General features: G+C 42.1%; 1 protein-coding gene across 7 annotated transcripts in view; it reads left to right on the forward strand.

Annotated features, from left to right (window-relative positions):
• MYO16 (myosin XVI) overlaps positions 1-27679 on the forward strand; it is a 530294-nt gene that overhangs the window by 315119 nt on the left and 187496 nt on the right. For all 7 annotated transcript variants that reach the window (XM_059995825.1, XM_059995821.1, XM_059995826.1 and 4 more), the window contains 4 exons: positions 18752-18863; positions 21910-22027; positions 22781-22852; positions 25332-25473. In XM_059995825.1, coding sequence (XP_059851808.1) covers positions 18752-18863; positions 21910-22027; positions 22781-22852; positions 25332-25473 — 444 coding nt within the window. The remainder of the gene's footprint in view (positions 1-18751; positions 18864-21909; positions 22028-22780; positions 22853-25331; positions 25474-27679) is intronic.

A 27679-nucleotide genomic window follows, 5' to 3' on the forward strand; every position in this document is an offset into this window, starting at 1 on the left:
CAAATAGAATCCAGCAATCCATTAGAAGCTACTCAGTGATCAATATTAAGAAATTTAATTATTAGTACTATACATCACATCAATAAGTAAAAAGAGAAAAATCAATTGACCATTTCAGTAGGTGCCAAAAGACAAAAACATTCAACTCCCAAATCTTTTTTTAAATTAGAAATAAAAGGAGTCTTTCACATGAAAAAAATTATTTATCTCAAGACATCATATTTAGTTGTGAAATAAATCCAGATTCTTTTTAGCATTGATCCTAAAGTTGTAATCATTGTGATCAGAGAAGAAAATTAAGAGGAATAAACATTATCAAGGATAAGACAAAATTACCATTATAAGTAAAATGGAAGCTCACCTAGAAAATCCAGTAAATCAGTGGCAGAGTATTTTCTCTAATAATATATCTCAGTAATGTTTTGAGTTACAAAACAAACATATGCAAAAATAAGAAGATCACATATGTACCAGCCGTAACCACTTAGATAAAATAGATGAGCAGAAGTAGTCCTTTTAAAAGAATGCTGCTGAAGTATAAAATCTCTGTGAATAAGAATGACCTAATAGAGACGTTCACTCATAAAATGCAGTCACGAGAACAGGGACTTCGGAATCATAGGGCTCCAACTGTGAACACACACACACACTTACAGCCATGCACACTTAAATACACACCTCCTCTTTTAACTGAGCATCTCTGTTTTACCTGTTTTATATATTGGAATCCCTTAAGATTAGTATTCAAAGTTTTCATGATGGAAAAGAATTCTAAAACCATTGCTCTCAAGCATTCTAGTCTGCCTAAGAATTATTTATGCATATCTCCATCTGTTCCTGGCCACCCTAATCTCCTCCCCGTTCCCATGAAGCGTCCCGTCCTCCCGCAGAAAGAATCTGGCCAAACGTGTTCAGTGGATGAATGAGGGAACAAGGGAATGAATGAGTGGGTGAATGAGTGAATGAATCAATGGATGAGTGAATGAATGAATGAGTGTATGAAAGATTGAGTGAGTGAATGAATGAATGTGTGGGTAAATGAGTGAATGAATGAATGAGTGGGTAAATGAGTGAATGAATGTGTGGGTAAATGAGTGGATGAATGAGTGAGTGGATGAATGAATGAGTGGATGAATGAATGAATGAGTAAATGAGTGAATGAATGAATGAGTGGATGAATCAATGAATGAGTGGGTAAATGAGTGGATGAATGAAAGCCTTGACAGTCTTCCTTCTGCCTGGGTTCTCCTCTGCACCTGGAAAACGCTCATTCTAAACATTCATCTCGAGTCCCTCTGTCCTTTGGCGCTTTCCCGACTCCTTCCTTTGTCCTTCGTGGTCACAGGTAGTCTCTCCACGTTCTGTGCTTATCTCTACTGTGGACCTCATCATGGTTACATGTTGTGTGCTTACATCGCTGTCTTTCCCTAAGAAGCAAATGTTGTAAGACTCGAGACCATGACTTAATCAACTTAATGCCTCTAGATCCAGGCAACATCATTGGCACAGAATAGGTGTGCGGTTAAATGGATGTATAAATAAACATTGTTATGAGTGTGTGTGTGCGCGTGTGTGTATAGATTTCTAATTTTATAGCAGTGATTCTAGGTGTAAATTTTGTTTTGTTTATTCTTCTTGAGACTTCGATTTGCAAATCATCAGAGGCATGTATTTTACCAAGTATGAAAAATTCTTGGCCATCATCTCTGTGAATGTTCCCTTTTCCCTCTGGAACTCCTGTTAGATGCATGCCGTTCCTTTTCATTTTCTCTCTCCTCCGCTAACTTCTTTCATATTCTCTATCTCTGTATCTCTCTGTGCTTCGTTCTGGGTAATTTCTGCAGTGCTTTCTCGTAGTTTACTTCTCTGTTTGGAGCAGCTGTTAATCTGATGTTCAATGCATACTTTGCATTTTAATTTCAGTGACTTTTTTTCCCATTTCTAAGAGTTCTACTTTGTTCTTTCAAATCAAATCTGATTTTTCTTAAATACGGTTTCTTGTTCTTTTCTCGTATTATATTTTCAGTTCTTTAATTTGTTTTAAACATATTTGTCATACCGTCTGTAACCAGTCATGGTATTATCTGGAGCTCTCAGGCTTCTACTCTTGCTATCTATTACGTCTGATGACAGCTGCTCAGGGAACGTTATTTCTCCTGGTGTTTGTCCTTTGGGGTGTGAGTTGCTGCCTCTTGGTGGCCAGGCTGGGAGAGTGCTGCGTGGCCTGAGTCAAGGGTTACCCTCTAGAGGGTTTGTCTCCCTTTGGTCAGATGCTCAGGGAGTGTTACCCACCTGGGACCATTTTTATGCTAATTCTTTAGTTAAAATGTCCTAAGGACACACATGCAGTCTGAGTTTAAACCTCTAAAACCAAGAAAGGGCTGTCTGTGAGTATAACTTTTGTCTCCCAGAATCCCCCCCAGTGAGTTTCCCCAGTGAGTTGCCTGTCTGTGTCTGTGGGACAGGTATCTCTTCCCTAAGCCTTTTGATTGTCTAGCTTTATGTACTTTCTAGGGCCAAAACCATGTTCTCCTTCCTGTGTGGACCGTAGCCCCTTGGTTAATAGAATAAACCAAAGTTCCTGTAAACCCTAAGGTTCAGGTCACGGTTGCCTCTGGGCAACCCAGGGACTGCTCCTTTACTCTCATGTGTGCAGTTTCTCTGGTCCACACGGTCCCAGAAGTGCACTTCCCTAGGGATATATTTCTGTCTTGGAGAAATGAAGAGACTCTTTTTCTTCACTATAGATCCAGAGTGAACAGCGGTTTTAAGTTATTTTAAGATATGTGCACTATCTATATATGTAGAATAGATCACGTCGGGGTGTGTGTGTGTGATTGGAAGCATCTTTACGTTCACCCAGGAAATGGATATTACTAAATTTGATTATAGCTAAATATTTGGACAAATCCCAAACAGTTCTGTACTTATTTTGGGAGTATTGTTAGAGCTAGCTAGTCCAGAGCTTTAGCTTTTAGACAGATTCATCTAACACTTTTATAGGAGATAAAGTACTCTAAACATCAATATCAACAGGAGGCATGATACATGGTGATGCTATGCTATTGTTGACAACCGGTTGGGTCATGTATAATATGATGTGTGTGTGTGTGTGGTGTCCAGGTATAGAAGAGCTTGCCCTTGGGTGCGCACTCTCACCTGTTTAAGCATTTCATGGTAAACAGAACCTCGTGCAGTGACGACTCATCTTATTTCTCAATCGTCTCTTACATCAAATGCATTAGCTTGGGAAAATCACCCCCGTGTTGTATCTGTCAACCCTCACCATGAATCTGCTGCTTGCTGATAACCTTTGCAAAACGCATTAGTAATAAAAAGAGACCCTGAACACTCAAAACAGCAGAGGACACACGTGATTGAAGGATTAAAGTGAATGAGGTCTATCGGATATAAATCTGCTATCACATTGAGCTGTTCTTCACAGTGAATCCTTTAAGAATGAAATAAAACTCAACTATTTTGATGTAGGTTGCACAGAAGACCGTTTTTACTTATTTTTCACAAGAAGGATTACTTGCTGTATGTCCTACTAAACACAAGCCCCCTCCCGGTTGTCCGTGATGGGGACTGTGTCCTGGGTCCTCGGTAGGAGCCGCGGCTGGAGATGCTCGGCACACACACAGCTTCCCCGGAGGACTGGCCGCTGGTGCCTGATGCAGGAATGGCTCTGGTGGAATCTGCAGGACTGAACCCAATTCAAGTAAGAAGCAGCCAGAATGGAGAGGTCCTCAGAGGTCAATGGCAGGAGACAGAACCTGAAGATGGACAGACAGTGAGCCCCTGCCTCCTCCCTCTTTGGAGAGCATCTGGAGAGAAGGAATCCACTCCATGTGAGAGGATCACCTTGGAAAGCGTGAGCTGCAAAGATGCCTGAAGTAGCCGCAAAACGGACAAGCATACACGTTTGCCCTTTTATTTTCTTAAAGAATGTTCCCCAGACACTGATTCCATTGAGAGAAATGCCCTTTCTTGTAGGCATTGCTATGGAAAGCTCACTGCAGCAATGAAAGTTCAAATTAATTCAAAATTAGCATATCCTGTCTTACTGCTTTGGGTACTACAAACACATCTTCCTCCTTGTCTCAAATCAAATTAATTTTGTGTAATTAACTTTGAACTTGCCTTAATATCTAGAAGTCAGTTTAATTATGCATACATAGAATAATCTATTTTGTGGCTTAATTGGCATAAATAGACCGTGTTTTGAGTTTGTAGTATAATCAATTCCTAGCTTCCAGATAATACCAGCGAGGCCAACAGGTCTGCATTTCATGAATAGTGCTTTGTTTTATCTCTTCTTTGATTGGAGATTGGTTTTTTTTAAATCCTCTCTTATTGTTTCAAATAGTAACTCTATTTTTGACTATTTTTCTTTGTCTTGCATAATAAAATTACTATTACAAGCACATTTCCTCTAAGTATCCGCATTACTTCTAAGTTCGCTTCCCTTAGACAAGGGATTTTTTTTTAATGTTTGAAGAATCCCCAAGATTATAAAGCCTCTTAGACAATATGCTGAGAGAGTAAGTGCATTTACAGAATTGTTAACATTTGACTACGTTATTAATTGAAATGCTCATTGAGTGTTTCTGATCCAGCCGATGGTGGATTGAAACATGCAGGAGCATTTCAGGATTCAAAACACCACAATGTTCGCCTCTTCAAATATCGGTTTGCCTTCCAGACTTAGTAAGTAATCATTGCTATTCTATATGTTAGTGTTCTGTATGACGTAATGTATCACTACACTGCTACAGTTTTATCTGTGTGCTTCTGTCTCCCCTGCTGACTGTGTAATGTTCCTGGACATGAACTTGGTCTCTTCCATCTTTGAATCCCAGTCATCGCAATCCTTGACACATGTATACACTCAGTATTTTCATTTACTTGGCTAAAGCCTTACTATCTGAACTTAGCAGTGGATAATAACAAAAACATGGGCTCTGTCTCTCACGAGCATATAATTTGTTCCAGTCTGTCTTTATAAATCTTCTCTGAGTCACCAAAGGAGCCTAGACCTACAGCAACAGGGTTATCTCTAACAGAGCAATTTTGATCGTCTAAATTTTTGTTTGAAACCTTCTCTATTAGTGAGGAACGAGGGTGTAGGAAACCTGCTTTATTCAGGCCTGTGGCCCCAGTAAGAGAGTGTGACTCGTATTAAATTAAACGTCTGAAGATACAGTGAATAAATTGTTACATGAACGAAACTCAGCGTATTTGCTGTGATGATAAGAATGTCCATCCAGTGATAGAAATGAATATTTTGGCCCCCCAAAAGGAAAAGTATAAAAACATTTTTATGAGTACCTGTTGTCCAAACATAAACACTGTATTTTTAGCATCGGACGCTGGGTAAATTAAATTATGGTTGATAAAATGTTGCCTTTCAATTTCTGCTGTAACTACAAGAATATTATTTACTGGGATCACATCATAATATACAGTGGTTGCTGAAATGCAAAATAGTAGCGTATCATTAAACCTTAGAGCAATTTCCTGATCTAGATCATCATCTAGACGCAGTACCGTTGTTTAATGTAGTGTCGTCAACATTTTAAACGTCCTGCCGTATCTGACCTTTCCAAATGGATCTTGATTTCTCTTTGGCTGATAACGTGTGATTGATTCCATTTAGTGGAAGATTTTCAATTTCAGCAGGAAGAGATCTCTTTTCTGAAAAGGGAGATCAGTGGGAAGTGAGAAGGAGATTTAGAGCTGGTAGCGAAATCAGCTGATTAAGGTTCGAAGCCAGAGGAATAAAAACAAAGCACAGAAGAGATAAAACCTACGACTAGATGTTTTCTTCTTTGTGCTGTGCCTCCTTTGGACTTCTTTCTCCTCTGTTACCACGGTGCTTAGGACAGGAACATCATTCTGGGAGAGGAGCTGAAAAAAGAAAGAAAGTGAGAAAGGGGCCATCCTACCTCATTAACAAATAAAACGTTCCGAAATTCATCACATCGGGGAAATCGGCCATGATCCCTCTCATTTTTAAAAATCATGACAACTGCGGTTTTAGTTAATTTGTGTAATTTAATTCTTGCCCCGCCCCCCCAATTTTAAGTTGTATGTCTTCTAACAAATGAGAAGTGAACAGCTACTGATTTTAATCTTCTTAATTTTAGAAGCTTTTATTTTCATACAATTTAAGATTTAGGGTTAACTCTTTGAAGTGTTTAATACCTGAAATATAAACACTAAAGTTATTAGAAGCAGCAGATCGGGCAGAAAGAAGCTACAGAGGGATTTCTATCCTGTTTAAATAATCCGCAGTACCAAATATCCATTTCAGTTCATTTCTAAGGAAGTGTACGGCTTTGTACATTTGAAAATTGAAAATAAATTTGACAGTGAAGATGCATCTGAGCTCCATCATACTTGTCCTTAAAATGTTACTTATTAACATTTTCAAGAGTGGAATTGGTTTAGAAAACTATAAATTTATTTCTATAAAGAATGACAAAACAGTAATAGTAGTAGTAATAGTGAAAGAGGGACCTGATTTCTGGTAGGTCACTATATCATTTCATTTCCTCAGTACTGGAGGGAAAAGTTAAAACAGAATGTTAATTATTCCACCAGAAGGATGAACATATTAAGACCAAAATAGTCATGACTACTGGTCTTGAAGATTCCAGAATCCATCTTTGGAAAAACTAGTTTTGAACATTTTTTTTACTGATTCTGTACCTTTCTATGTAACTGGTTGTTTTTTAATATTCTTGTGTAACTTTTTGGATTTCTCATATTATCATCTCACAATTAGACTGTTACATGTGGAGCACATCATTCTGACCTTCAACAACAATGTTTTCAGAACGTTAGACTTTCCGTTAATTTGTAAATGTAAAGATAAAATGACAGGCAACATGCTGGGCCTTTTCTGTACATGTTATTTTTCTATGTAGAAGGATTTTGACCTAAAAGCACAATGCAACACTGGTGAGCTCATAGGGGTCACTTATTTGGACTTATCTGAACGCTTATTTGAACTCAGTTACTTCACGAGTAGTGTTTTGTCTTTAGTAATAAGTAGTTCAGATTTACCATACAGGTGGAACTCTTGGCGTAGTTCAGAGAAGTTTAGAACGGGAACTGAGGATCAGCAAAGAGCTCACTCTGAGTGCGAATGGCTTAATTCCAGTCATTTTTCCTTTAGATTATCTTGGCTCTGATTTTTTAAATTCCGTGTTGTAATATTATATGTGAACTATATTTTTATATAATATATAATTTTATCAAAAATATGTAGCACATTTATAATCACAAGGACAGGTCCAACAGACATATTTTTCTAGAAAATATGTAAAAATAGCAAAAAGAGGTACAATAGAATAGCAGGTCCTGGAGCAGAAGTCACATTTTCCATCCCTTTTTTCTTGACGTCATCAGGGTCAATTATGAGTAAAGGAGTATTTTTGTGTGTGCTAACAATCAATTTTATTTGGCTTTTCAATGAGAATTGATATTTATCAAAAAAATTGGGATATTTAGTTTAATTTATGAATCTCTCCTGAAATAACCAGTTCTAATATTCCATTTCTGAAATCATCTAGTTGCATACTTAGCCTTGGACAGGATTACTTTACTAGATATTACCTGCATTTTAATAAGGTATTGTTGTTGACATTTTCCTGATTTTTATTTTAAAAATCTTTTTAAAATTATGGATGTAGTGTATTTTTATTTTACTCATTTTAACGTCTTTAAAAAAATCCCAGTTTGCTAAAATGGAGATGCTGGTGTTTCTTACTAATATGACAGAGACATTCTAGCATAATCTTTGGATGCTATCGTGATGCCAGGGCTGTGAGCTTTTGTACATGGGATTTGTGTCTCCCTTCATGCTTGTGGACGTGCAGTTTTTTCCAGAAAGGTTAAGTTTGCTATTTGTCTAATTACATTATCCAGAAAGGCCATCAAACTAATTAAGTGAACAATTTATTTTTCTCTTTAGAAATGTTTTACTATTTCCTCACTCCTCCCCTCCCCTCCTTTTTCTCATACTTCCCTCCTGCCACTCCTTAAAGAATTTAAGGCAGGTTTATCACCTCTGGTCACATATTTCCATGTTTGTTTCTTATACTAAGCTTTTTTTCGCTAGAACATTTCCCAAAGAAATTCCTCATTGTAGTATTTCTGGGGTTTTGTTTGTTTTGGTTTTATTTTGGCAAAAGAATGATTGAATTTCATAGCATCGACTTTTCTCTTACTTTTGCCAACCTTTGGTCAAAGAAAAAGAGTCAAGTTTGTGTTCACTACTGACTTATCAACCAACTACCAACTACTTTGGTCAAAGAAAAAGAGTCAAGTTTGTGTTCACTACTGACTTATCAACCAACTACCAACTACTTTGGTCAAAGAAAAAGTAAAGTTTGTGTTCACAACTGACTTATCAACCAACTACCTCTGGCTCCTCTCAGGCATGTTGGGAACCTACCAGGTAAAGCAGAACCAGCCAGGGGCATCTGAAAATGTGGAGACACGTATGGAAACGTTCAGGTTTATATGAAAACGACCACACAATCAGTACTGATTTAGGTTTTATAAGACTGTATATCAGGGGACTTCCCTGGTGGTGCAGTGGTTAAGAATCCGACTGCCAATGCAGGGGACATGGGTTCAAGCCCTGGTCCGGGAAGATCCCACATGCCACAAGCAACCAAGCCCTTGCGCCACAACTGCTGAGCCTGCGCTCTAGAGCCCGCGAGCCACAACTGCTGAGCCCGTGGGCCACAACTACTGAAGCCTGTGAGCCTAGAGCCCGTGCTCCACAACAAGAGAAGCCACCGCAATGAGAAGCCCGCACACCGCAACGAAGAGTAGCCCCTGCTCGCCACAACTAGAGAAAGCCTGCGCACAGCAACGGAGACCCAACGCAGCCAAAAATAAATAAATAAATTTATTTTTAAAAAAAAAGGAAAATCTATATCAGGAACATGGTTGACATGATCTCTATCGAAAAAGAGTCAGATTATTGACATTTAAGTTGTATATGTTAAATGAGAACTATTAAATATTTAAGTGTGTGAATGTGTGAATAAGTGGGGAAGAACAAATCTCTATGTGTGTATATATATGTGTGTGTGTGTGTGTATATGTGTGTGTGTGTGTGTTTATATAGACATATATATACGTGTGTGTGTATCTAATTGATTTCCCACAATTAGGGGGCTGAGAAGTCCCAAGAGCTGCAGTGGGTGAGCTGGAGCCCCAGCAGAGCTGATAGTATACGTTCCAATCCAGAAGCAGTCAGGCTCAAGACCCAGGAAGAGCTGACGTTTCAGTTTGAGTCTGTAAACAGGAAAAGACAATGTCCTGGCTTCAGACAGTCAGGCGAGGAGTCCCCTCTTACTTGTGGAAGGTCAGCCTTCTTGCTCCGACTGGATGAGGCCTATCGAAGTAGAGAGCAGTCTGCTTTACTCAGGTCCACAATTCAAGTGTTAATTTCATCCAGCAACACCCTTCCAGACACACCCAGAATAATAATGGTACATCATAATAAAATATGTGGACACCCTGTGGCCCCGCCAGGTTGACACATAAACAAGGCAGAGAGTATGGCTAAAACAGAGAGGGTTTTGTTTCAGGTGTGTGGCCTGGTCTGGCCTTGGCACAGGGGTCTGGCAGGAAGAGAATCCTGGTGGGTTGTGTCAAAGCACAGGCGGTGGGTCAGTGTCGAGTTATATGGTGGCCAGCTGCAGTGGGAGAGGAAGGTGCAGCACAGAAAGTGCAACAGAATAAGCATGGTCTGATGGGGTAGAGCTGTGTTACGGGGACTTGTGGAAAACAAGTGGGATTTATTATGCAGGTGAAAAACATACACGCAGAGAGTCGACATGACGGCAGTAAGTAAACTTCGGGAAGATCGAGCTGATGGAGAGCACACGTGTACACTCATTCTCTCCAATCCAGACGGACAGCTCCTTGGCCTGCTCCCTATGGGTGGGATGTGAAGACCGGCCTTGCCTTTTTAGTGGGAATACCGATCTGGGCAGTTTTAATAGGGTCTGATGAAGCACTGCTGTGAAGGAGGTGCAGAGTTTTGCAGAGCTCATAGGAAGGACATCCAGCCTCCAAGACTCCCCAGAGCCAGTGGCGTGTGAAGAAAAGCAGGACTCGTCCTGGGTTTCGGATGTGTGTGGATTATGTTCCGAGTGAGGAGCACAGGGTGAGTGAGGACGCAGAGGTGGATGAGAGCGAGGTCTGTACGAAGGAGGGAAGGAAGTTCTGTGCGGCGAGAGCTCAGAGGGAACGAGGGTGACTTTGTCAAGACCGGCAGCTGGAGAAGGGCATGGATTCCACTAGGGAGTTAGTATTGCAAAGGCAACTGGAAGCCATTTACGCATTTTGATTTGGGAAGAGAGTTCACTAAATTTCCACCTTGACTGCATGGAGGAAAGTGGATTGGACGTAAGATTGGAGACAGAGGCTCCTGCAGTGCTTGGGTGATGATTACAATGGGTGGGAATGGAGACCCTGCAGCCGCCTCCCACCAACCCTGGGGAGTGGGGGAGGTGAGCTGAGCTGATCTCCAGATGCTGGAGGCTGTGGGGATCCTGGAGGAGGGTGCATCTGTCAGATTCACTGTGAATGAAACGTCAACCCTGGTAGTCAGATTTCCACCCAGCAAGGGAGGAAGGAGGATTTGGACATGGTGGTTATCCTGATCAGTGAGACTGGAAGGAAGGAGGGCAGAATAGGGTGGGTAATAGAAGTAATTCCCTTGAGAGGAAATGAAAATTGCCTTTAGACCTGCCAACTTGAAAAAGCTTACTTGATATGTTGGTAGGTTACACGCAGCGTGGAGTTTTCACGTAGTTAGCGCTGCACGAACACCCATGCGAGTCCGCGGCGGGTCCCAGGAGAAGCCGGAAGCCATGCATCCGTAGTAACTGTCCCTAAATGGTCACGTGTGGGAATGTCATCTTCTGGAACATTTACAGATTACAGACGTTTCGGTGCAGGTGTCTACCTCGCTCAGTATTTAAGACACAGGGTTACCTTTGGGTTTATCCCTCATCACGGGTGCCATGGATGTGATCTTATACACAAGGCCCTTTGGTGAGGTTTCCCCTGAGCAGGATTTCTGCACCTGTTCAGCCTTGACCAAGGCCTATTTATATGGACATACCTGCTGCCCCTCCTCCCACACAGAGCCAGAGCTGGCCTGGGGTGAGCTGGACTCGGGGAGGAATACAGAACGCCCCTCCTCCACCCGGCAGATGCAGCCCCCAGGCCTTGGCCAGTTAAACCAGGTACATGAAGGCCAGGCCCAGCCACCTGCTCTGAGCAAAAACTTCTCTTTTGCCTCGTTTCACTGATTCACTCATGTAATCACTGCTGGTTCTCTGTGTCTCTGCAAGAAGGAAAAGACGCCCCTTCCTTTGGCAGGAGGGGCCCCTGCCGGACACAAGGCTGAGAGCAGGGTGCTGCCTGGGGTTGGCCCCCTAGCACGTGTCCTGGGCCCTTTGGGCGGGAGGCAGCCACTCTGTTCTGATGTCTCCACCTTTGTTTTCAAGAACTAAGTGAGTTCATCAGAAGCACAGAGGCATTCTTACCAGGAAAGATGGTAAGAGTTTAGAATTTGTTCCGCCAGATGTTTTGAAGAAATATTCCAACTGATTAGAAAAATATGGACAAACTATTCCAGGAATGTCACAAGACCCGAAGTCGCTCTGAATGCGTAATTTATTAAATGGATTCTGTTCTTTTCCTGAAGACCACTGGCAGCCTTTCCTCTCTCCAAACAAAACAGTTTGCGGCTAATATATTAACATTTTCATTGGGGGAGATTTATAGATCTGAACCTGTGGTTAATAAGAAATCTTATTCATATTCCATGGAGGGGGGATTTAAAATTAGTTAATACTTTCCAGATAGTTTCAAAACAATAAAGAAAAGAATTTCCTTTGAGGAGAAAGGTGGGGTCGGGGTGCAGGAAGCAGCAGGTTACCATCTTCCTTCATAAACTAGTAAACAGGGCTGCCTTTGTTGATGCCAACTGCTTGGTTTTGCCTTATCTGGTTTCTGTTTACATATTAAACTTCCCCGAGTAGAAGGCAGCTTTGCCCGTGGTCGAGAAGACATTGTTCTTTTGTGTTTATGCGGCAGATCAAACACCAGCAACAGATAGTGTTTGTGGTCTGTGAGCCCAGACCCCGTGAATGGGCCCGGCACATGGTTTGAGGTAGTGAGCTTTTTTCTTTCTTTTTTTCTTTCCTTTTTTTTTTTTTTTTTAATTTCTATTTGAGCCTTCATTCCCCATGTGTCCTAGGCACACATGCAGCCCCATAAGAGTCAGCTCCTGTCGGCCTAACAAGGGTGCCTGGTGAGCACAGGCAGGGCAGCTGTTTTTGTTTGTTCATTTATTCTTCAAGTAATCAGTTAATTTTGGAGATACAGTTGACATATAACATTGTGTAGGTTTAAGGTGTACAAGGTGTTGGTTTGATACTTTCATGTATCGAAACGTGATGTCACTCTAGCGCTAACACCTCCATCACCTCTCATAATTATCGTTTCTTTTTTTGTGGGAACAACTGTTAAGATCCAGTGTCTTAGAACTTTGATGTTTATAGTACGCCCTTGTTGACTGCAATCACTGTGCTGTGCATTACATCTCCAGACTTAGTCATCCACCAATTGCAAATTTGCAGTTTTAATACGTCCGGCTCGGCTGTGAGAGAGGAGGGTATGGGTGCCTGGAGGGGGACCCAGGCCCTTGAAATTTTGTTCTTTTGCAAAAGGTCATTGTTGGTATGTGATATTCAGATCAAATCACTGCCACCTTGAATGATTCCCAGTCCTCTTGTCCGAAGGGTGCCTTATGCTGGGGAGCTAGCATTTTTAATTTGCCCCTCTACACAGAAGAACTTTATTCCAGGATCTGTTTTCCTTTGCCACAAAGCGTAAGTATCAACACACGCGTGCCCCCTCCCCAACACCTTCAATCACACACTCACAGGCATATATACCACAGACACACACATGATTTTGACTGTAAATTTGACCCACCTTAGAAGATGTATTCCTGGAATGCTGTTTGTTGTCATGAAAATCAACAAGTTGGAACAATGGGACAGTTGACTAGAAATAGCACAAGTCAACAGTTGTTGTTACTGACTTATTTTAAATAAATTTAACTGTAGTGAAAACCTTTTCTTATTCAAAGCCCAAGTAGAATTTTGCACTGTTCAATTGTAATATACATTCGTCTGGTTTGCTGTTTTTTTATGTAAGTGAAAACAAAGTTATTTGTATATTTGGTGCAGGTGTGCTTTTCTCATAGTGATCTTTAAAAATGAGATTTATAAACTTAGTCGTTCAAAATAAATCACCTTCAGGTTTTGTAAAAAAAAAAAAAGTTGGGGGGAGACCCAAGGAACCTATCAAAAGCAAACAAACGAACAAAAAAAGCTTTTCTAGAGCTACTAAGTTCGTTCCTCAAGTCGCAGGAGTGTGACTGAACCGACCATCACAAAATTCCATTGTAATGTCAAAGATGCTTCAACCACGCACCCGCTTCTCCTGGAGGCCTCCCCATGGTGACAGAGACCCTGCCCAGAGACTCAGCACGTGCTCGGAAGCATTTCTCAGAAGCTTTGCTGAGTTGTGAGTTTGTTACCGAACCAACGTTGCGTCCGCTTGCCCACACACAGTGAAGCCAGTCTGCACCACGATGTCGTGGTGAAGGCAAGGGCAGCATTTACTGCAGGCCCAAAGCAAGGAGTCCAGGCAGCTCGTGCTCAAAAGACCCAAACTCCCCGTTGGCTTTCAGGGAAAGTTTTTGAAGACAAGGTGAGAGAGAGGGTTGCAGGGTGATCAGCTCATGGACACTCTTCTGACTGGTTGGTGGTGAGGTGATTGGGCATCAACATCATCAACCCTCTGGTCCCAGCCAGTCTGGGGTCTATGTGTTTGTGGGCAGCATCTAGTTAATTTTCTCCATTTGTGGGGGGGTTCCGTATCTGCAAAGCAGCTCAAAGAACGTGGCTCAGAAGAGCGTCTGTGGCCCTTGAGGAGAAGCTAAAGGTCCTTGACTTTGTTTAATGGTTAAACTATTATTATTTTGTCTTACTTGACTGTTTTCCTTTGCTTCTGCATTTTCTCACTTCTCTGATTATGTTTATTCTTTGGAACTCAGGGAAGACCTAGGAAGCTAAAGTTTTCCATGAACAAGAGGCAGGTGGAGGACATGCCGGGGTGGTGGAAGGGAGTCTGTCCCAGGAAGGCCCCCATAGGGTCCTGCTTGGTTACAAGCTACTCTGTTTCATGCCTGTAGTGCAAGTATAGAATTGAGTCAGAAGAGAATAACTTAATCATAAAATATCCCATGAGATCTTAAAACCTCATGAAACTGCATTCTATTTAAAACACATCCATGTATAATAATAATTCCACTTGTTATTTACCTTCCCCCTGCATTTTTAAGCAAAATTTTAACTTGAGGAAGATGCCTTGTGATGCTATGCAATTTTCTTCCTCTTCCCATCCCTCTGCGGGAGACTTGTGACTGAGCTGAGAGGCCCAGAGGGGTCAGGATGGAGCGTGTGTCCCTTGGCCAATTCCCGGCTTGGAAATCTTAAACAAGCTTCAGTTCCCTTGTAGCTTAAATGGGCACAATGATAGCTCTGCTTTTCAGGATCCACGTGACCATTAACTGGGACGTGCTTCTAAAACATCCAGTGGAGCGTTTGACACATTCTCAGTTCTCACCACCTTTCCCTTTGAGTAGAATTAGTCAAACAGCATTAATCCGTCTGTGATTTTTAACATGCTACAGCCTGTTCGTTACAGTCTTCTACTCCATGGTGGAAACAACATCCGGGGCATTCCCTTGATGTGTCAAATCTTTTGAAAACAAAACAGCAACGATTCTTGGTTCCACAAATGCTAAGTCTCTGATGTTTCTGGCTGTGGACACTGAGAGATTATCTGTACGTGGCCAAACATTACTGTTCCGAGTTATGTATGAGTTAAAAGGAGATGATAAAGAAAAAAAACAGATTGTTTGAGCTATAAGTGTATGATTTTGAGACATGAAAGCTAATATAAAAGACATTGAATATTGAGTTCTAAGATTTGAATACTGGGAATTGTGGAACCATTAATTAATAGGTGACATCGTTGGAAACTGTCAGATGAAACACTGGTACAGATTCACCTCGGTGGGTTTCGACCACTTTGTTGAGGTTAGGGGGGAAACATCAGCGGAGCATGGCTAGTCTACAGGGATGTCTATAAACCACGGCCCACAGTCATTCTTACCAATTTTCAAGTGTTAAAAACGTGGAAATGCACGTGTGACTGTAAACCTTCGAGTGATTCACAATGGGAAAAAATAATCAAAAAGTGAGAGCTATGAACTTTTTCTTCTATCTATTTACTCCTTTTATCTCAGAACAGACAAGCGTATTTTATAGTTTAAACAATTCTACATTGTTAATAGCATGTGTTATGATTTCTCGAAATGGTCCTTATTTCATTTGGCTTAGTTATTTATCTGATTCAGAGATTTGTTAATGACAGAGCACATTGACTAAAGCTCCCCACATATGCAAGATGTATTTTTCCCAGGAAGTGCTCTAATTCTGCATGCACATTGCAACCTGAATATAGAAAGCACGTCCTTATTTAATTATCAGAAAATCCTCATGAACTAGAAATGGAGATTTTACTTCACTTTTAATCTGTTTTTACTCCGTTTTATAGATACTAAGATAAAAGTTTAAAATGTCATCAGAAAGAGTCAAATAGAACTCACCTCTGTCTCAGATTCTTGGTTGTAATATTTTACTAGGCCTATTTCTCTAGGATTACTTTGTCCTGTGTGTGGTTTCACTATTAGGTGATTTATTTCAGAGGGAAAACAAGCACTTTTCATCTCCAGAAAGTAAACGTTTAGTTTTTTCTGGTACTAATTTTCCCACTTTAAGATACAGTTTTGCTGATCAGTAAGACCTATATTTCTAGTGAAATCAGCCTACACATTACTGAATAGTGGGAGAAATGTAAAATTTGCATAGGAGACATTGAGGTCTGTGTTTTTTTGGATCATCCTCATACCAACAAGTTTTCTGATTACAGAGGAAAATACAGTGAATCTTAAAGCATCATTCCTGCCATCAGGCCAACTGCCCTCTAAAATCCCCTACTTTGATTGGGTTTCTCCTGAGCCATTACAGACTTAATAGCCCTGTCTAAATTGCCCAGATTAACTTCCCATTGCTCCTTCTGCCCAGAATTTTACTGTTACATTCACACTGCTTCACGGGAGCAGGTCAGAGCTGCTGTAAATTCCCACCATATGCTGAGGTTTAAAGAAAGATTTGAGTTCCCCATAGGTGGAGCTTGTTAATTGATTAACTTTAAGAATGTGAAAAGGAACCATGGTGTTTTGCATATTTGACTTTGTAATGTTACCAGGAGCTAATTATTCTTTGCAAGATGTCAAGTGGCCACTCTGAATGGAATTCTAACCTATGTTGTGATCAACAAGTGGGAAAGAAAAGATGACACCAGGAAGATGGATGGAAAACTGCTGTGAGAACAAGAAAAATTAAGAGTCATTAGAACTGCTTGTCATTAAGACGTTTTAGTCACTAGAATTTTGTGAATTTTAGGCAAGATGGCTCTGACCATCCTAACCCAACCCCTTGCTAATGTGGTTGCCCTTGACCTTTACCTTTTGTTCCATGGCCCCAAACCCCAGCTCACTCATCCTCTGGGGAAAGAGAAAGCCCCCAGGAGCTGGTCCTCAGCTCCCCCTTGGTCCTCGGCTGCATCAGCTAAACCTCCTGTGTCCCCCTGCTTGGCAGTGATGTCCCTTCTCCACAGCCAGTGTCCTACATTCTCATGACCTTCCTCAAGGCCACTTTGCCTCGTCATCTAAACCTCAACTACTTTATCTCCTAAAAAACCGAAGCCACAAGCAGTGGTTCCCCCACTCCCTGAGATGCTTCTGGCCATTGGACCATATTAGTCCCCTGACCCAAACGTGGAGAAGGCAGTGTCCCTCCACTGTGCTCCGAGTCCAAACTCTCTTCCTTCCTCTGCAACTTCCTTCTCCGTTGCTTTTAAAGTTTTTTCCAGTCTTCATGTGCTTCTGCCTCAGCTTATAAGCTCCTGAAGTCTTCGCAGTCCCCACCTATTCCACGGGGCTGTTTCATTTAGACCCCTCCCAGCCACGGTCAAGGACAAAGAAGTCCTCCCAGACCCCACATCCACACCGACGGAGTGTGCTTCTAGCCCACACCATCCTGTCCCTCGCTCCTGTGGTCTCCTTGCTGTTAATTCTTTCTTCATCCCTAAAATGTTGGCGTCTCCTTTCTGGGGAGCTCATCCACTTCCATGGTTTAGTCATCTGCATGTTGATGACTTCCAGACCTTATTTTCTAGTCTTTTCTGAATTTCAGATCCTTATAGCCAATTATTTCTTGGAACACCGCTTGAACTTCAGCAAGCTGTTCAAAGTGAACACGACTGTGGTAAAATACAACCTTTCTCAAAAGCACACTCCTCCTCTTGGGACGCCTCTCTGGATGAATGAGGCCCCCATACACCCCGCTTCCCCAGACGGAATCTTGCAAAGCGTTCTTGACGCCTCTCTTTTCTCCTCCCCTGTGACCAGCCAGGCCCCTCCTCCCAGCCATCTGCCTCTCCATCTCCTCTGCCTCTCTTCCCTGCTGGTCTCTCACTGGGTCCACTGGCTTCTTCAGTTGGCTCATCTCTTTCCAGGGAATCTCCCTGGGCTACGAGAATATTCTTTCTGAAACTCCAATCTGCTCATACCTGTTCTTTGTTTCAAGAACTTCGGGACAGCCCATCCCTTCCAAGACATCATGGAAACTCTTCTGCAAGATACACACGACTCTGGCTACTCGTCCGACCTCATCACCCACGGCCCCTCTCACTAGAGGCTCGGATTTGGCTGACCTACGCGAGTTCCCCACGTACGTCACGCGTGCTCCAGCCTCTGTGCCTTTGTAGGTGTTGCTGATTATTCCAGGGACACCCTTGAGTCTTGGATTTGCTTGGGAAAACCTTACTCAGGTGTCACTCTTGGAACCGAAGCCTCCTCCCCGCCCCTAGCTTTCCTCCTTGTCCCCTTCCTACACTCTCAAAATCAGGCCAAGTTCATCGCTGTTATCCTGCTTCCACGCTGCGTCACAGCTGTGTCTTCCCTTGCCTCTGCCCACGGACACACTATCTTTGCTCTTGAGACTCCACGATGACTTCCTGATCCTTCTATCCTCAGCTGCTAGTATCGTGTATTTGGTACGTGATTCCTTTGCGTTTATTGAATGAAAGGAATAAATCAATGCATTCATCAACCATTTCGTAATTAAAAGATATTGACAAAAAGAAAGAACAAGTGGCTCTAAATTTAAAATCCTGACTACAGATATTAATTACAAAGCATACAATAGAACCTGCTGAATTTCTATATGAAATACACAGAACACTTGTGACCTTCTCCGGGAAAGGGTGCAGCTCAAGGGAGAACTAAGTAAGACAGTGTGAATACGTTCTGGTACAGCAAGAACTTTTCTTCCTTCCGGAAACATCATGTGCTAGCGTGGACCAAAGCCTTGTGAACACATGGGGACACAACGTCCAGGTGACTTCCGTTACCCTGGAGACCAAATATGGCCGCAGTGACTTTTAACCACTGGGGTTTGACCACGCACCTAGCCATGAAGCTCTGTGCTTTTCCCCCTCACAGGTATTTGAGCAAGACCCTTCGAGAAGAAGTATCAACAGCAGAGCATTCTCTGAACAGGGAGAAATTCGCTGTTTGGAAACAAGCCCTGAATGTAATTGGCTTCAGTAACTTGGTGAGTCATGCCATAAATATTACACTGAGAAAATCAGCCCTCTACTAATTTATAAAAATCATTCATTCAAAACACTTCTGTGCTCCTGGAGTTCGCATGCTAGGGCGGGATAGACATAAACAAGGGTACGCTCAGGGCACAGGTGCCCTGGAGACAGGCAGAGGATGGACTGCCGTCTTCAAGGAGGTGGTGGAGACCTTTGCCCATTGGAACCATGTGAGCAAAACACATCAAAGAACTTTGCTTTGACTCAGAGAAGACTGGCAGATCCTGGTGACCGTTTACTGCCAAGAATCACTTTGACAAGTAATCTGATCACCTTATTAAACTCTCTTCTTCAACAACATGATTTAGTTTTTTCATTCTTAAAGAATTACCAAACACCTGCCAGCATTACAAAGCTGAAAAGTACTACTTAAAGGGTTTAAACCCACTGCTGTGCGGTGGAAATGTCTGTGATTCTGGAAATGCCCCAGGTCTGTGCCGTACGATATGGCAGCCACTGGCCACGTGGGACCGGGGAAATGGAGTTTTAATTTTTCTTAGCTCTGATTCCTTGAAATTGAAACAGTCTTGTGTGGTTCGTGGCTCCTGAATTGAACGGCGCAGGTCTAGAGAATAAGAGATAGGAAATGACCTAAGCCCGAGACCTCTCAAATTCCCACCAGTCTCTTTCCATCACACATCCTCTCTGTGTCCCCTCATTCAAGGTGGCGTCAATCTGAATGACAGCCAATCCCTCGTTAGCGATCAGTGTAAGGTCGCGTGGGGGTCACTTTGGTATGCCTGTAGCTCGTGAGCCCAGTTTTAGTCACAGATCTAAATATGTTGTTTTTTTTTTTTCCTTAAACCAGGAAGTTGATTGATTTGGGTCTTTGTCTTTTCCCTTGTCCACATGGCTCATGGGGCAGGGAGTGGGTGGAAGGGGTGCGAAGTTGGCGAAAAGGAGAGGGTAAGGAGGTGGGGACTCACCCTCAATGAATTAGCTCGGGGCCTTCACCCCGGCCTCACCCATTCAGAGACTGGATGGGGTTCTAGGAACGTGTGATCATATGGTCCTTTGTTCTTTGTTGCTCTGCTCATCCAATCTCTGTATTACTGTCTTTCCCTAACTCCTACCCGTTAGTACTCCTCTGTCTTTGCACTCGCTACTGTTGTGCTCTTTTCTTATTGTTTCTCCCTTCCTAAGTGTCTGAGATCTCTGCTTCCTTATGGGAAACTGGGGTATAGACATGGGTAAGGAACCATTCCACCAAAAGATCAGTTGCTTGGAAACGGGGCTTTAAAACTCCATGATGGATCCTCAGAGGCAGGGCAAGCAAATTATACCTTCCACCTAAGGCAGCGAGTAGGGAATTTTAAGTTTTTTGGTGAAAGAACTGTGTGCAGTTAAGCAAACGATGTGAAGGTAATCACTTCATCTTGATCCTTTGGGGTGACTGGGACGGTGACAACTTGGTCCACACAGGAGGAAAAGATCATGTCCCATAAGATTGCGAGGAAGGTACTTCTGGGCTGGCAAGACCCTTGAATCAAAGTTTATGACTGTGGTCCTAGGAGATCTGACCACAAAGGAACCTCCGCTCGTCTTCCATCGCGGACACAGAGAAGCAGCCCCTGCCCCTGCCCCCTGAGCAGCTTATCTCCACCTGCCTCTGTCGTGGCATCACCACACTGTAATCCGTGTTCGGGCTACTTTTCATAGCTCTGCCTACTTCACTGAACTGGATGATACTTGAGGACACAGCGAAGTCTTGCTGTCTGTATCCAGAAGTACCTCTCTCCTAGGGCACTGGGACATTTAAAGAGGAGTTACTGGATTTATTTTTTAAAAAAAGGGGAAGAGGGAGGTGTCAAGTAGCTTAAGATGCTCGGAAAATGTTATTCAGACAAGCACAAGTAAATACAGTTAGAGACACTAGTTTGTGATGTGCAGGTTACCAAAAACATTTCTAAGTAATGCCACAAACATAGAGTGTTATACCTGAAAATTACAGATTATCCTTTTCAGTGCTCTCATTTTAAGGTCATAAAACTACCTTGTCCTGAAAACTAAAAGTTCTGGAGGAAATTCATAGAAGTCCCAATGACCATATTGTGTCAACTGTGTATTTATAAAGCAAATGAGAATTGTTCTTAGAAAAACTTCCACAGACGGGAGCTTTTCTTCCCAAATTACAAATGCGGAAACTGGGAATTTAAAAGGTTATGTCAGTTGCCCTAAATGAGACTCAACCACTTTTGCTATTGATAGCATAACACTAAATAGTTGTGATTCTGGGGAAGTACCTTTTAACTTACAGCTTTTCCTTGACTTTTTATTCTTACCCCCAACTGACTGTCCAAAGCCAAATCTGAGGTCTAATTTCTTTCTTTATGCAGCGTTCCAGGTTCTCGGATATTCTTTCAGCAAACACTCTCATCCTTCCTGCTAACGTCCATTTTCTTCTGAGTTTTCCTTAAAATACCTTTAAAAACTAGCATTTTGTTTATTTCGCCATGGATGTTTTCATCAGACCTCCATTAATTTTCCAGCAGAAATGAAAAATTCTGTAAGCATAATAGCAGTTTATTTCAAAACAGAGAACTAAGGGATGGACTCTGATGCTCTCTGGGGAAGCAGCCACGTGACCCTGAAGTCGGCTAAGCCTCCGGTAACAGTTCTGCCAGCCCTGGGGGGACACGTGTGAAGTCCGACCCTATAAGTGATGTCCAGCCAGTCAGACCATGGTTACACAACCATGCATGCTTCATCCTGATACTTATCCGGAAACCATTCATTTATATCAGAACACATCACGTCCTCACTGTCTCTCGTTTAAGGAACAGAGAAGTCGGCTGCAGAAGGAACACTGAGTTTCCCGATTTTGATTCTGAGCTAGAGATTGGTAGTTCCCTAACGGGACATTCTGGGTCTGAAAAATCACAGCCCCCCCATAGCACGCACATCATTTCTTAAACCTACTTGGAGGTTTTTCAAAGGATTGGTCTTTGAATCTTTCTTCTGAGCAGCGCCGCTCATCTCCTCTATTTCTCAACCGTGTAGGAGGTGGAGAACGTGTGTGTGATTCTAGCGGCCACGTTACACCTTGGAGACATCCGGTTCACTGCTCTGACCGAGGCCGACTCCGCCTTTGTGTCTGACCTCCAGCTTCTGGAACAAGGTCAGTGGGACAGATCTAGCAGTAACCTCATCGATGTGCAGCTTTGCAGACTGGCCAGTGGATGGCGACACAGTACAGAAAAGTCAGGTGGAATCAACCCTTTTTTGCTGGAGTGGGATTCAGTGAGGGCGGCGGAGGGGAAAAAAAGAACTGTATCCTCTTTCTTCTTCTTTCTTCTTTCTGGTTATGTGAATGACTAAGATGTACGTTTCTGTCACAGTAACAGCAGTGGTGCTTCGGCACATAATTGGGTTTATTTATATCGTTCTAAGTATTCTCCGCCCCGCCCCGTGCCATCCCGTATATTTGGGGAGCATGTTATTAGCTGAACATTTAAACAGAACACAGTTACTTCCCTTTAAAGATTTTGTCACAAACCTCTCTCCCTTGAAATTACCTTGTCAGTCACTCCCAGGTTTTTTCAAAACGCCTTAAAGCCACAGGTTGTCGTGACCAGCATTATCTTTGCCTCATATCGAAGTAATTTAACCAGGAATTGGGAAAAAGCATTCAGGGCCATTTGTGAGGGCAGGAGGGAAAGAATCCTGCAGTGATTTAATGCAGGAGCCCTGAGAACTCATTAACGTTTCCATTCCTCTAAGCCACTGTTTCTCTAGCTGAATTTGCCAATTGCAGTGGTAGTTTGGTTTCTTTAAGGCACACATTTTCTAATGGGTCTATACAAACTCCTCAATTATAAAATGCCATGTTCTCACTGTCAAAAATACGTATTAACTTTATGCTTTCGTTTAGTGGCTGGAATGTTGCAAGTATCAACGGATGAACTGGCATCTGCTTTAACAACTGATATCCAATATTTTAAGGGTAAGTTTCTCTGTACTTTGCCTTTCACCTCTGTGAAAATCTTTACACTGCTGAGAGGCCATTCTGATGAGCTGGTCACCTTTTTCAGCTAGTGACTCATTTTAGACAAATAGAGTCATCAATCCAAGAGGATTTATTCAGTTGGAACATGGGATGCGTTAGTGTGTGCGGTGCCAGGCTGTGAAGAGCATCCTTTTCCCTCTTGCTCGTCCGTCAGGATGAGAGCTGCCATTTACTGGGCACTTACGAACTGGAGGGCATTGTGGCAGGTGCTATAAATGTTGGAATTTTTAGTTCTTCCAAATTGCTAAGGGGTGGGCTTAACTATTTCCATTTTAATGAATGAGAAAACTGAGATTCAAAGAGGCTAGATAACCTTGGACATGAAATCACCAGTAAATGGCATGCTTGGAATCAGACTCTAATGCCATCTGACTCCCGAGATGAATCTCTGCGCTGTAGGATCTCCACTCGGTGGCAAGAGGGTGCCTTTCCTAAATGCTCTTCACTCATCCACTACAAGTCATCGCCTCACCAAGCTGCCTCTTCATTGTAATTTTGAGGACTCAGCGTCCATCTGATATTGTTTATTCTCAAAATCACTGCTATTCTTACCTTCTGTTCCCAGTGGCCCTACTTGCAGATACGTTGGCATGTGGCTTGCAAATTCTGCCTCATCCCTAGAGTTCCCCTTCCACGTTCCCAAGCTTTATGGATCTCCCCATTATCCACTGAGTTACCCAAAAGCCATTCCTGACACTTCGTCCTCCTCCTTCTGCACTGAGTAGATCAGCCACAAGCCAGTTCTACCCCATAAATACTTCCCACTGTCACTCTCGTCCCTTCACTTTCATCCCCACTCCCTTAAACTGTCTTTCTTAGGGTGATGGCAAGAGAATCTGATCAGTCTTCCACCTGGCCTTATCTCACTCTACCTTCCTTCCGCACTGCTTCAGGAATAAGCTTTCTGAGATGCAGATATGATTTTCACCCATGGATGACAGCCTTGAAAGGATGCGCCAACTCCTTTAGAGTAAATATCATCCCTTTCGGAGGTCCTGAGAGGCCTTTATTATTGGGGCCAAACCTCACTTTTATGCTTCATCCTCAGCCGTTTTCCCGCCAGTGACCTTGCATCAGGAAATACACTTTCCTGAAGTTCTCCAAAGGCATTATTCTTCCTCACGGCTTTTTTTTTTTTTTTTTTTAATTGAAGTAGAGTTGGTTTACACGGTTGTGTTAATTTCTGCTGTACAGCAAAGTGATTCAGTTATACCTATATATATTCTTTTTCATATTCTTTTCCATTATGGTTTATCCCAGGACATTGAATATAGTTCCCTGTGCTCTACAGTAGGACCTCGTTGTTTATCCATCCTATATGTAATAACTTGCATCTGCTAATCCCAAACTCCCAACCCATCCCTCTCCCAGCCCCGTCATGACTTTTTAAAGAAACATTGAACTCCCGATTAATATCTGTAATTTAATATATCCAGGCCTCCCTCCTTACTCCCCAGCCATGTGGGTGAGAACCCCACCGTCATGTTGGCTCTAGAGACCTCCATCCTATAACATCACAAGTGACACCTGCTTTCACCGCCACTTCGTGAGGTTCCGTCTCAGCGGCATTGAACTCGTGGCCGCTTGACTCTTCGCGACCTGCTGGTGCTTTTTTGTTCGTTTGTTTGTTTGATCTCAGCTTGCCTCAGAGGCCGTTCTCCTTTACCTGTGCCTCTGTTGATTGACAGCTCACTAAGTCCTCATTTCCCATGGTCAGCATCCTATTACCGGACTCCCTGTGGGTTGAGTTGCAGTGGTACCCAGGTTGGCCGAAGCCATAGAATGTGAACTAGATGCTCACTCCCTCTCAACTCTCCAGCATAAGTGCTGGCCTAGCCTCAATCCCAAATCATCTTTACTTCTCTTTTTCTTGGTTTCTTCTCTAGTCTATTCGCCACTCAAAAGGTTATCACTCAAGATTTCAATCACCAGCTCTTTGAGAATAACGTAGAAATTTCTACCTTAAGGCCCAATCTTGCTCTCAACCTCCTGACCCCCACTTTGGTTAGCAGGATCACTTCTTTGAAAATATTGAAAATATAACTAATTTTCCAGTCCTTGAAGAGGACTCCGTATCCAATGCAGTGAGCCGTCATCAGAAAGCTTGTTAAGAGGGCCCTGCACAGAGTCGGTTCCCTCACTGAAGGGAGATGATGCAGCCTGCCCCTCCAGGCTGTGGCCAAAAGCTGTGGTCAACATTTGCAGCAAACAAGATCGAAGTGTGCACGGCACTCACTTTAGAGAAATGTGTTTTCGTAATCACCGGCAGAGGCTTTGTTTATTAGAGTCATAATATGTTTTTGAACATCTTCTGTTGCACGTGGATGTGGAGGGATAACTAGGAGGACACAGCTTGGTGGCTTCTGAACAAGGGAAAGTCTTGTGCTCATGCCTCCTCCCCTTCCTGCTCTCCCAGGAGAGATGATCACACGGCGACACACCGTGGAGATGGCTGAGTTTTACCGGGACCTCCTGGCCAAGTCCCTGTATAGTCGTCTGTTCAGCTTTTTGGTGAATACGGTGAACTGTTACCTTCACAGTCAAGAGGAGCCCAGCAGGTAGGTGTGATGGACGATTGCGGTGATTCCCACAATAGCGACTTAACTAGGCTCGCTCTTAAAGATGCTTCATAATCCAGTGTCACCCAGAGGCTAAACTATCATTAAAACATTTCATTTTAGCGCGATGACTTTACTTCAAGGATTTGACTGACTAATTTTAAGGGATTCAAGCCCCCTCTGCCCATACGCACAGCCCTGGATAAATTAATCAAATCATCCCTCGTGCATAGAGACGCAAATGCATTCTCTCTGGACTGAAGGCATCTATGGCCTTTTAATCACCAGGAAGTATAAAAAATGTATAAATCTGGGAAGAAGACAGTTCAAGAATATCTAAAGCACTTCAGTCCGTTGAGAAGCCCATGTCTCTCCAGAAACAATTTGATGATGTGTTTCAGCTCGGCAATTCCTCCTGTTTTCTTCACTTGTTTTGTGGATTATTTGATAAAGCGTCTCTATGGTAACCATCTTGACTCCTGGCCTTAGTCATCTTTAAGGAGTAGTGTTTCAGGGCTGTTTGATCATCTAAAAATGATAGATCTTCTTGGCATCTTGTCAGTGGAAAACTTTGTTAGTATTCTTGTCTCCAGTAATGACCTTGGGCAGGGCAGGCCATTGGGAGCAAAACTGCATCCAGGAGTCTTTACACGTATGCTGGTCTTTGAATGAAACCTCTTGAGGATTTCTTTGTTGTCCAAACAGACGTCACCAAATTCCTGAAAACGGCTCCTTTTAGAGGTTACTTGGAAAACATTAGGACTAATACGTATTAATGGGAAAGTTCTTAAATAAATACAGATATCTCAGAAGATTTCAAGGACAAAGGCGTACTAAATTCTCATTAAATTCTCACACATTAAAAAATCCACTGCTCATTGATCAGCATGTTCAGTATATAGCCTGTGACTTGAGGGTCGCTATAGCGTTACCTATGTTTCAGCAGATATACATTGATATTGGATGTGGTGAGGATTCTGGATTTTATTATTTCTTACTCTCAATCTGTGATTTCCCTTTAAATATAAAGATTATTCACAGAACAGTACTAGTCGGCTAAGACTACCAAATTAATCTTGTATAAAATCATTGGCAGCTCTGCTGAAGTTGACATTGAAAAAATTAACAAATAAATCCAGCTGCACATAAAAACTTTTAGAAAATTTCCATTTGACATTTAAATCTTACAGAGCCTTAAATTATATAAATGAAAAAACTTATACAGAGTCAAGATTTTTGACTGCACACAGAGAAAATGAAAACATAAACCTTGGAAAACACATTACTTCCCTTTCAGTGGGAATATTGTGTCAGTGTGCAAATTTATGATATGAGTCTTGTCTTTATGATTCTCTACTAGGCAAATGAATAAGGACAAGGATTATTGGAAAATTAGAGGTGAATTAATGTATCGTAAGTTTAACTCCTAAAAGACAGTTTTCTCATTTGAGTCATAACTCCCATGTTTTCTTCTCTATTTCTCCCATGGGTCACCCAAACCTGAATTTAAATCCAAAAATAATGCAAAGAAAGGTTATGTTTGCAGTATTTCTAATTCACGGAAATTCATGGAAAGCTTAAAGATTTGCAGATTTACGGACCCATTTCCTAAGTCACAGAGAAGTCTCAACATTTGGATAAACTTAGAATAGGCTTTTATTGTTTATGAATCCCCAATTTCTTTTGGAAATTTTATAATTGTGTTAGAAAAGATTATATTAAAATATATATATATTCCTGTGGTTAACATGGGCAGGCACGCTCGATGTTGATGGGAAATATTTTTCACAGTAGGTAATTTTTGTAAAATTTGCAAGAGAGAATAAACATAAATAGGATCTACTCTAACAAGGTATAAAGGGAAGACAAGTGAAATTTAAGCAGATGACATGTTTGTTCTTGGAATGCTGGGTTCATTTCCTGGATTATAGCAAAATAGGTACAATATAAATAATGTTACACATTAAAGAAAATTCTACTTCTTCTACCTAGTTTCCAAACAGGTTTATCATCCTTGTGATTGTGAAATGAGATAGAGATTCTTACTAAGGTGTAGCGAATAATAATAACTTAAAAATGTTCAAATGATAAATAATTTTTGCATCTCCTAAAATAGGACCTGTTTCACAATTGCTGCACTTACATTCCCAGGATTGAATTATCAGTGTTAAATTTGAAATTATTATTTTTCCTGAATCGAGATCTT

The sequence above is a fragment of the Delphinus delphis genome, chromosome 18 (assembly GCF_949987515.2).
Source record: "Delphinus delphis chromosome 18, mDelDel1.2, whole genome shotgun sequence".
Lineage (NCBI taxonomy): Eukaryota > Metazoa > Chordata > Mammalia > Artiodactyla > Delphinidae > Delphinus > Delphinus delphis.